Genomic DNA, 11,166 nt, shown 5'->3' on the forward strand with positions numbered 1-11,166 from the left:
TTTTTGAATAAATATTATCTTAAAAGTTAAAACCTAGTAATTTTGGTAGAATGAATCTCTACAAAATAAAATTTTGTTAACACTTAAATTTTAAATTTTGTAATTATCTATACTACTATTTAAGGGGTTTTCCTTGTTTGGATTCCTCACTTTTGATGCCCAAAATACCCTCAAAATTTATCAGTTTATAAAACTTAAATGATAGGGTTATAAATGTAAAAAAAAAAAAAAACCCCACATTCAAACCCACGTTCAAATGTTTCTCAAAAAAAAAAAAAAAAACCACTTTCAATTTTTTTTTTAAAATCACTTTCAATTCTATAACAAAAGTTTTGGATAACTCCCATAAAAATAAAAAGTTTCAGATACAAAATAAAACCACGTTCAAATTTTCCCTAACAAAACCCCACGTTCAATTAAAAAAAAAAAAAAAACCCACTTTCAATTCTATAACAAAAGTTTCGGATAACTCTCCCCCCCCCCCCCCCCCCCAAAAAAAGTTTCGGATAAATAATAAAAAACCACAGTAAAATTTTCCCTAAAAAACCCCACGTTCAAATGTATTTTTATTTAAAAAAAAAAAAAACCACTTTCAATTCTATAACAAAAGTTTTGGATAACTACTCTGCTAAAAAAACTGAAAGTTAAAAAATAAAAATAAAAATTCCAAAAAATTTCAAATACCATGTCCAAACCCAACCCATGTTTAGATTCTTAAAAAAAAAAGTTATCTTTGACAAGAGTTTCGAATAACTACTCTACTAAAAAAAATTGAAGTTAAAAACAAATCCAAAAAATTACAAATACCACATCCTAACCCAACCCACGTTCAGTCCTATCAAAAAGAAAGAGAAAAAAGAAAACCATGTTATTTTTTATAAGAGTTTCAGATAACTATGACTAAAATAACTGAAGGAAGTTAAAAATATGTAACACATGTATATATTTTGAAATTGAGATTCTTATTAAAAAAAAAAAAAAATCACATCTCTAACAACTACTACTATAAAAAGTGAAGGAAGTTAAAAATAGTTCTGGATTACTACTACTACTATAAAAAGTGAAGGAAGTTAAAAATCTACAACACGTCTTGGTTGGTGTTCATAGCAAGCCTTTAATGAAGGCTGCTTCGGGATTACATCATTGTACAATTATGAGAGCAGAATTTGAGTTCCAGCCGAGAGGGTTAATTGGTGAGTTGAGTGTTTGGAGGTATGGGTTTTAATTTAGAGATTTTGTGAGTGTGTGTTTGTGTTTTTTGTTTGAACTTTCATTTTGTTGCTGGCTTTGATTTCAAGTATATACACTTTGTTTTTTGTTATTTGTGTCATGTATTACATATTCCAAAATCGAAAATTTCATGTTCTAGAGAAAACGAATTTGTTTGAGATTGAGAGGTTTGGTGATTTTTCTGTGTACAACCTTCAGTTTTTAGACAACAAAATCTTATTGGTATTAATTTGGTTTACAATGAATACTTACCATTACTTTGGTTTTACAGGCATTTATTAACTTTATAAAACTTAAAGACTTAACTGTTCACAAACACAACTACTGGTATTTCCCAAAAAAAAAAAAAAAAAAAAAAAATTCCTTACAGCTACACGTCTATACACACGTTTAAAAACTTGAAAGTTAATAATTTGCATTAATTATAATTTTGGATTACTATATTTTCCTCTCACAAAAATACTTAGGAGTGTGATGAGTATTATGCGTTTGTAGGTGAAATAATTTTTCATCACACCCCTAGGTTTTTTTTATGATTGGAAAATGTAGTAATATCAAATTATAATAAATGCTCTAAATTAACCCTTATCCAAAAAATAGAAAAGCCTCTGAACATGTGCGTGAGCGCATGCTAAGAGGCTAGTTATACTAAAAAAAAAATGCTAAAAGTGCCACAATTTTCCAAATTGAGCACAAGGTGCATGTCTTCCACTTGTCGCTTAACCCAGACCCGGCCAAAACCTCTTCTCTTTTTCTTTTTTCCTTCTTTTTTTTTTCCACATCCACATTGCGATTTCAAAAATCCCGATTAGAAAATCTTTATCAAATGCCTAAAAATGAAAAAAAAAAAAAAATCATAATCGCAAAGATGCTTTTTTGCCATAAAACATTGAACCAAATGGGCACTTATGGTCTGTTTGGATAACGCTTATTTTGCTGAAAACTGAAAATATTGTAACAAATAATTTTAAAATAACACTAAACAGTGCACACGTGGGTCCCAGCAAAGATAGATAAACTGTTTACGCAACTAAATGTTGAGTCGTGCACAATGCACAGTGGCTGAACTGCGTGAATGGACAAACTGCACAGTATACGTGGGTCCCAACAAGGATGGACAAACTGCGTAAATGCGTGAATGGCTGAACGTGCTCAGTGTAAGTGGGTCCCACTTCAAACGTAGAAACGCAAACGTGAGGGTGAGACACTGTATCCAAACGTTACCTTAGTGGTGAAATTTATTTTCAAACCTTAAAATTCATTTCTATGCATTGCTTTGTTTGCTTAGTTGTAATATATTTATAAATGTAAAATATTTTACATGTAAAATATTTTTAGTCAAATATTTTCAGGTGTTTAGTGTAACATGTAAAATTTTTTAGGCACAAACCACCTAAATTGGTAACTCATTAGCTACCGGAGACTGGAGCTAACTAGTGTCAAGGCGGTCCTATGGCCAGATCAGTGGTTCTGGCAAACTGACAGCTGGCACTAGCCAATGGATCGGTGGTTTTGGTGATTCGACCACCAGATGGGGACGGAGAGAGCCACTATGCGATTTTTTAAAATATTTTACCAAGTTTTTAAAAGTTGAATGTTTACAGCACTTTGCAAAGAATTTTACGGTCAATGAAAAATATTTTCAAATTGACCAAACTTTATAATAAAAGAATACGGTAAAATGTTAAAAATATTTTCCGTAAAATAGCAAAACAAATGGGGCCTAAATGACAAACAATTTGGAAGTTGTACAGCCATGTACGTAGTTAGTGTTGATATACTACGTTTTCTTATCACAGGAAAAATCATGAAACAAATACATCCAAAGAGAGTTGTTGGATATCAGATACAAACTGAGAATGTCTATCCATATTTGATTCAATAAAATTATTACATTACCATTTATATATTATCCATTTGATAGGATAGTCAAAGCTATTTTTTTTTTTTTTTTAAATGTTCTTCATTGGATTCATTGGCCTATATATAGGCCTACTTGTCAGGCCTAAGAAAAAGAGTGAAAAAACAAATAAATTTCAAAAACCTTTTTTTTGGTCTTCTCCCTTGATGCAACAAAAACGTTTTCTTGGTTATTTTTCTCTTTTGTTGAAGAAAATATATTTCTTCTATACACAGTATTCTATGTTTAAGAAAGTAAAATTTGAGAGCTTTCCCCTCAAGATTTGTAGACTTACAAGAGAATACTGTTAGATTGCTATGCTTGTTGTATTCTGGGGATAGCTGTGAAAGTTGTTGGTCTTCAACACTAGGAAATTTTCTAAAAAATACGTATTGTCTTAAGAGAGCAATTTACTCCGTGCAACTCTACCACCTCTTATTGGTAAACTTCTAGAGAGCAATTTACTCTGTGCAACTCTACCACCTCTCATTGGTAAACTTATTTTGTACAAATATCAAGAAGATTCAGGTAATATTTCTCATTTTTATTTTAAAAAATTATTAGATATTATCATAGTACAATAACTCAATTTTCTTTTAATTTAGAGTCAGCTAAATGTATTTTTGGGTATAAAATTTTTTAACCATGCATTTACTTATATTTAAATATTAATTAGTTTTTTATATCATTTTATTTCAAATCTATTTTATATATGAAGAGTGACGCTCTTAAATTGCAGTAGATAGAGTGAACATTGCACAATATTCAAAGAGTTTGTAATTTTTTTAGAATAACTTCTATTGGTTAAATTTTTTTTCTGGTGACAATGCATTCTACGAACTTTTATTTATTTAATTTTTCAGAAAGGTAAGAAGTCCTAAATTATATTCTATTAGGTAATGGAGGGGGCTTATTTAATTTGAAGGCTTAGGCTACTGTCTTAGAGCATCTCTAGCAGGCTCCTCAAATTTTTGTACTGTTTGGAGTATGAACAGTTCATTTTATCTTTTGCCTACTTACTTTTTCATATACACTTTCCAACAGATTCTCTATTATTTTCTCTATCCCATTTAAATATTATTTCTTCATTCTTTCTTTAATATATTTTTTTTCAATCTTCTTTCATTTATCTAATTTTAATGAGAAGTACTACATCCTTAATATTTTACAATATTTTCATAATAAATCATATTCGGTAAGTTATTACTTATTTTAATTTGAATACATCACTTAAATATATTTTTTTTCAATCAGTATTAGTTAGTAACAACCCACTACCTAAAATTTATTGTGAAAATATTGTAGTGACATTTCTCAATTTTAATTTCTTATTCTTTATTTTATTTTTCCCTTATTTATTTATTTTTTCATCCACACGTTTCTTTTCTTTTTATTTTTTCCTCTTTTTTTCTCCTCCACACCTTTCCCTTATCTCTATCTTCACTTTTCTTTTTTTCTTTTGTTCTCTGGCACTTCGTTTGAGCTCTCTTCACTTTACTTTTATCTTCTCTTCTCTTCGTCTACTCCATTGGAGCTCTCTTCACTTTTCTTTTTTATTTTTTCTTTTCCTCTCTTCGTCTACTCTAGAGCATTCAAGAAGCTCTCTCTTTCTTTTCTTTTTCTTGTTTTTCTCCTCCACACAAGTGTTCAACCCCCCTTCTTTTATTTTCTTTTTCACCTCAAGAACATTCCAGCAACCTCACATTTGCTTCACATCAGAGAGAGAGAGAGAGAGAGAGAGAGAGAGATTGGGTCAGATCGTCTGCCGCCCCACCGCCGGTGGAGATCGACGTTTACCATGCAGCACTACCACATCCGCCGCCCCACCGCCACTCGTCCTCCTCCCCACCACCAGGCTGGGTCAGATCGGCTTGTTCTTTTTTTTTTTTTTTTTTTTTTTTTTTTTTTTTTCATATTTGCTTGTTCTGATTCAACTTTATTTTAAGAATTGGATTTTGCTTTTATTGTTATGGTTTGATTAATTTTAAGATTATGTTTTTGAGTTTGTATTTTGATTATGCTTGAGTTTAAGAGATGTTTGAGAGAAAGATGGTAGTGTTTGTAGCCGTGAAAGGAGAGAGAAAGGGAGGAAAGAGAAAAAAGTCTTTTTTTTTTTTTTTTTTTTTAATTCAATAAGTATTATTTTAAGGGGAAATATTCTTTGCATAAGCTACAGTAGCTCTCCAGGCTACTGTAGCAAATCTAAAAAAACTTTGGAGATGGAGAGGTTGTTGGAGGGGTTTTCTTTTGTGTGAACAGTGACTTTTTTGGAGAAAAAATAGAGATAACTTGACTGTTGGAGATGCTTTTAGCAGCCTATAGGCTATAACCAAGTTTGTTGCTAAATTCTATTCAAATAAAAAAGATAAAAGACCACTACTATGCATCATTGGCGACCATCGCACAAGTATAAAAGTCCTTGTGGGGGTGGGGTGGGAGTAAAAGCTGGGTTCAACATATAATTTCGTTTTTGCTAGAAGGGCACATGTAATTAACGAAGGGCTTGTTTGGCAATATTGTTCTAGTAATGTTGTTTAAGTGTGTGAAAAAGTGTTTTGAAAATACATGTTGTGTGTTATTTAAACGTGATAGATTTTTAAACACTTTTTTAACTTTACAGATTTTTAAAATAATTTTGATGGCAAGACGTTTGGTCTTACAAATAGCTCTTAAAACTGTTGGCGAATGTCAAACATCTGTAAGTATTTTTCTTTATTTGGTACCAGATTCAGCAAGGTATATGGGATTAAAGAATATGGATTTGGGCCTAGCGTTCCTAGGATATTTGTTTCTAGATGGGCTGTTCCTTTGCATTGCTGCGGAGCACGAGATCACCTTTGATGTAAGTTTCAATGCAATATATATATTTGCTCCTCGTACAAAATGGAATGGATTTGGGTCGAATACTCCAATCTTCTTATGCTTTTGATCCGTTGAGATGTAGATATGTATCAAATAATTGTTACATATCTGCGTCTCAACAAGTTCAATGCATAGAGACCAAGTTTGCATGAGATGCATGCAAGCGAAAGTGTCTCATATTCATTATGTAAAAACAATCTTGATTGTTTACATGTTTTCTATGTCAATTACCCACCAGTAATGAAACTTTTCTTTTCTTTTACTTTTTTTTCCTCTAATTCTCCTTCTAATTGTATTTCATTTAAATATAAATATTCATCCTAATTGCAGCTGAGAGAGAAAGTTGTTACAAGTCTGTGTAACAAAAGCGAGAGCTTGCTCCTTGTAAACGAATCGTACCCAGGCCCTACACTTCGTGTTCGCAAAGGCGATACAGCTTATATTACTGTCAACAATAATGGTTTATATGGTCTTACCGTTCACTGGTGATGAAGCCTCTCTCTCTCTCTCTCATTGACACTTGTTATTGATAATATAATATAATCTTATATTATATATAATTTTTTTTTTTGAGAAAGTATATATAAAATTAAAGACATTTGATTTTTGTTTGATCTTATAATATTATGCCGCATAAGTTTTTGTAAACACACAATTTAAGATTTTAATATATATTTCAAACAAAATCATAATAGATACCTATTAATAATTACCATAATTATATATATTTAATAATCTCATATAAAAACATAATCATAATAAATACTTATTAATAACTACCATAGATATCAAGTTTCATATCTAATATTTCATGTACAAATACAATAATAATAAATATTTATTATTTACTACTATAATTATCTAATATATCATATAAAGACGTTTGATTTTTGGATGACCTTGTGTTATTTTATCATATAAACAATTTTACATGTCAATATTATATTCTAATATATATATATATATATATATACAATTCTTCTATAATATATATATTTATTTATTTCATTGATTTTAAAATCTTTCCTATATTAAAACTTTTTAGAATCTTGAAATTCACGTTTCTTTAGATAGGGTAATTATAGATATTATGAGATTATAGTATATGTATATTTTCTTATTTTGCGTAATAGTGTGTTCTATTAATTAAATTAATGGTGAGATTCTAGAAGGAAGTTTCACACACACATATACACTTAGATTAGGCTAGATTATAATTTTTATCTTATATATAAAAAAAAATTAATGTTAAAGTTCGTGCCAATCAGATGTAATTTACTATTTGATTTATAAACTTATTTTTTATGTACAGTTTTAGATTACAAAAAATTGATATTTAAACATTTGATTGATGACATAGTTATTAATCTTTGATCTATTAGAAATTTTGTAAGCATGGAAGATATATGAAGAAAATATAATCAAATGATGGATTTGTTAAAATTCAAATAAATAAATAAAATTAAGTAGAGTTGTAACCTTAGATTACAATTAAGTTTGTTGCCAAATTTTGTTATTTGGAAAATATAAAAAAAAATCAATATTTTTTTATTATTTTTCTATAAAAAATTCAAAGAATAGTTCTCACACCAATACTCTTAGGGTATCTCTTAACTTTTCCCCTAATAGATTTTTTAATAAGACCCATTACTAATGTGATAAGGGGGAGCACTGAATAATTATACTATAAACACAATCATAAAAAAAATCATATTAATGACTACCAAAGGATCAAATTTCATATTTAGACAAAAATTAAATGGAAAGAAAATTATATTTTACTAAAATTTTCCACTGACTAGTATATATACACGGATGGTGCAAACGAGTTTGTTTATTGGTTTTTAGCACTTTTCTCGATCAACGAGAAATATAGCTTTTTAACAACCTACTAACTCTATATTAGCAAATTGTTTTTTCAACCAGTCGACACACCTAAGTTAGAGCAAAACTAGTTGGGTCACTGCCCGGCTGCCCCAAGAATAAATATCAATTAACAAATTGAAAACTCTAATACATTAATGCGATGTGTTATACCATGTTGTATACACTAGCGTAAATGCGAAAAGGGAAGCATAGAATAAGAACACTGAGAACACGAGGATTACGTAGTTTAACCTTGTCGGCCTACATCCATAGAGGAACATGGGCAACCAATGGCAATCTTCAGCTCACCATATTATAGATAATGATGATGTTTAGTGCAACTTTAAATAATGTTACACCACTAAATTTTTTTTATTGAATGCCAACTTTGAAAATTCTATTGTTAGATTAAATTTTCATTTTATTCCCTCTATAGTTGCAAAATTTCAAAATAATCTAAAGATCAATTATGAAACAGAACACCTGACTATTCACAAATCAACAATAGGAAGCAAAGATTATGATTGATGTCAACTTTTACCTTTAATTACAGGCATGGAGTAAAGCAACCAAAAAATCCATGGTCAGATGGTCCTGAATACATTACACAATGTCCCATTCAGCCAGGAAATAGCTTCACTTATAAGGTCATATTTTCTGATGAAGAAGGAACTTTATGGTGGCATGCCCATAGTGACTGGACACGTGCCACAGTATATGGGGCCATCGTCGTTGAACCTGCTAAGGGAAAATTATATCCATTTGACAAGCAGCCAGATGGCGAACACATAATTATACTTGGTAAATTTCTTTATTTCGGAAAATTTGGGTTTAATAACACTGCATTGAACATATTAACTTAGAAAAGTAATAATATACTATCTTAACCCTTACTTACTGCATGCAGGGGAATGGTACAATGGATACTTGAGGACAATGCTCGAAGCTGCCATGAGAATCGGAGCTGATGTAGCACCATCAGATGCTTACACTATCAATGGTCAACCTGGATTTTCAAATGATTGCTATATTGGTATGAAAGATGTATATCGATATGTAATTCTTTCATGAACTAACCTTGTCCTAGACTGCTAGTCAGTTCATCATCAGGTTATATATTGCGCCATATTTCTTGCACATGCTAGCTCTTTGGGTTTTTTTTTTCCCCCTTGTAGTTGGAGATTGATTTTGAGAAATAATATTAATTAAAAGAGGTATACAAGTCGAGATCAATGATTTAAATGTACTTAGTACAAGTGATTGGTGCTCATTTATCCTAGCTATAAACATGGCTAGTGGCATATTATTTTGATATATTGAAAGTTGGGGTGGAGGGATTTCAATTTAGGATGAATTTGTTGAAAAATCGATAAGGTGCCAACCAGTTGACTAGACTAGTAGCATATAATTAATTTAGACTTCGTTGGACTTATCATAATTTCATGTTGCAGAAAATATAACAATATTTGAGGTTGCTCGTGGCAATACATATCTTCTCCGAATAGTAAGTGCAGTGATGAATGAAGAAATGTTCTTTGGAATTGCTGGACACAATATCACAGTAGTGGGTCAAGATGGTGCATACTTAAAGCCCATACCCACCAGCTACATCATGATTTCCCCTGGACAAACAATGGATGTCTTGGTCACAGCAAACAATTCCATTGATGGGCACACTTCCTATTACATGGTTGCTACGCCTTATTCAGACTCAGGAGGGGCTCCGTTCAATGAAAAAAGCACTTCAGCAGTTCTCAACTACGGTGGTTTAATATATAATCCTCTCTATCCAGAATTCCTTCCTGATCCTAAAAATACAGACGCCGCAGATGCCTTTACAAAACAAATAAAGACATTGGCAACTGAAGAGCACCCAATTGATGTCCCACAAGAAATTGATGAAAGAATATTCATTACAATATCTGTGAATCAATTGCCTTGTAATCTACCTGAAGGTGAGAAATGTGGAGGGCCAGGTGGTAACATGCATGCTTCAACCTTAAACAACATAAGTTTCCAGAACCCATCGGTTGATATATTGCAAGCATACTATTGGTATTGTCTTTATACTCTTGGTATTGTTACAAAGAAGAGACAATTAGTCAAGCTCATATATACATATATGTATACATACATGAACATGTACAACTTCTCATTTTGCAGGAACTTAACCGCTTCTACTGCTCCTCCTCTTCCTTTTGACACTGATTTTCCGGCTTTCCCTCCTGTTCCTTTTAACTACACCGCAGGTGACAATGCCCAATATCAATTTCCCAGCCTAGGAACGAAGGTAAGGATGATAGAGTATGGTCAAAGAGTGGAAATCGTGTTCCAAGGGACTAATATAGGGAATCCGGAGAACCATCCAATTCATCTTCATGGTTATAGCTTCTACGTGGTTGGAAGGGGTCATGGAAACTTTGACACCGACCCCAATTACAAACATGATTACAATTTGGTTGATCCTCCTAGAGTTAACACAATTGGAGTTCCTAAAAACGGCTGGGTTGCCATTAGATTTAAAGCTGATAATCCCGGTAATCTCTCTGTTTCTCTCAATCTGTTTGTATGCGTGTAATAAATTTTCATTGACATGGATGCATGATTTATATTTTAGGGGTTTGGTTTATGCACTGTCATTTGGAAAAGCACGCCATCTACGGTATGGCTGGGGTCCTCATTGTGAAGGATGGAGACAACGATCAGGAAAAAATGCTGCCACCTCCTAAAGATGGTATGCCTAAATGTTGATTGTTTTAGAAATTTTTTCTGTTGGATCTGTGTATTTTAGAAAATGTTTCAGCTCGATCTTAAAATGGCACCTTCAACTATAGTTCGCCTATTTGTTTAGTGTATTTTAGTAAATGTTTCGGTTCGATCTCTAAGTGGCACCTCCAACTGGTTTGCTTGTATGTTCAGTTTGTATTTTAGAAAATGTTTTGGTTCGATCTCTATGGACTCATAGAATGGAAAATAATTTGAATTGGGACTTTTGAGAAGTTTTCATTTGTTTGTGTAATTGTACAGTTAAGATGCTTTGAAATTTGAATCATATCCTTTGTGATTTGTTTGGTTGGAATAGCGGAAAAGTGGGAGGATAGAAAATGGTGGGAAGATGAAAAAGTGAAAGGATAGATTTTTTTTTTTTTTTTTAATTTCTCTAATTTTTGTTTGGTTGGGAGTGGAAAAATGGAGAAATGGAAAAAGTGTACTTGTATAAATTTACTTATACACCTTTATTTAAAAATGATGACTAATTAAAATAAAAAAGTGACAAACAACCAAAAAAAAGAAAAAAAGCAGTCACC

At 31.5% G+C, this 11,166-nt stretch overlaps 1 protein-coding gene across 2 annotated transcripts; it reads left to right on the forward strand.

Moving 5' to 3' along the window:
* Nucleotides 1-4,598: 4,598 nt before the first annotated feature.
* Nucleotides 4,599-10,857, forward strand: LOC126713521 (putative laccase-9). 2 transcript variants are annotated; one of them, XM_050413281.1, is made up of 8 exons: nt 4,599-4,990; nt 5,857-5,972; nt 6,323-6,477; nt 8,412-8,659; nt 8,766-8,891; nt 9,310-9,913; nt 10,022-10,395; nt 10,476-10,857. In XM_050413281.1, exons 2-8 carry the CDS (start codon nt 5,871-5,873, stop codon nt 10,607-10,609), a joined length of 1,743 nt encoding a protein of 580 aa, XP_050269238.1. In that variant the 5' UTR covers nt 4,599-4,990; nt 5,857-5,870; the 3' UTR covers nt 10,610-10,857. The 2 variants fall into 2 exon arrangements, with proteins under 2 accessions (XP_050269238.1, XP_050269237.1); XM_050413280.1 differs by lacking the exon at nt 4,599-4,990 and having other exon boundaries at nt 5,008-5,972.
* The last annotated feature ends 309 nt before the right edge of the window (nt 10,858-11,166 follow it).

The sequence above is a fragment of the Quercus robur genome, chromosome 2, assembly GCF_932294415.1.
Source record: "Quercus robur chromosome 2, dhQueRobu3.1, whole genome shotgun sequence".
NCBI classification, from domain to species: Eukaryota; Viridiplantae; Streptophyta; class Magnoliopsida; order Fagales; family Fagaceae; genus Quercus; species Quercus robur.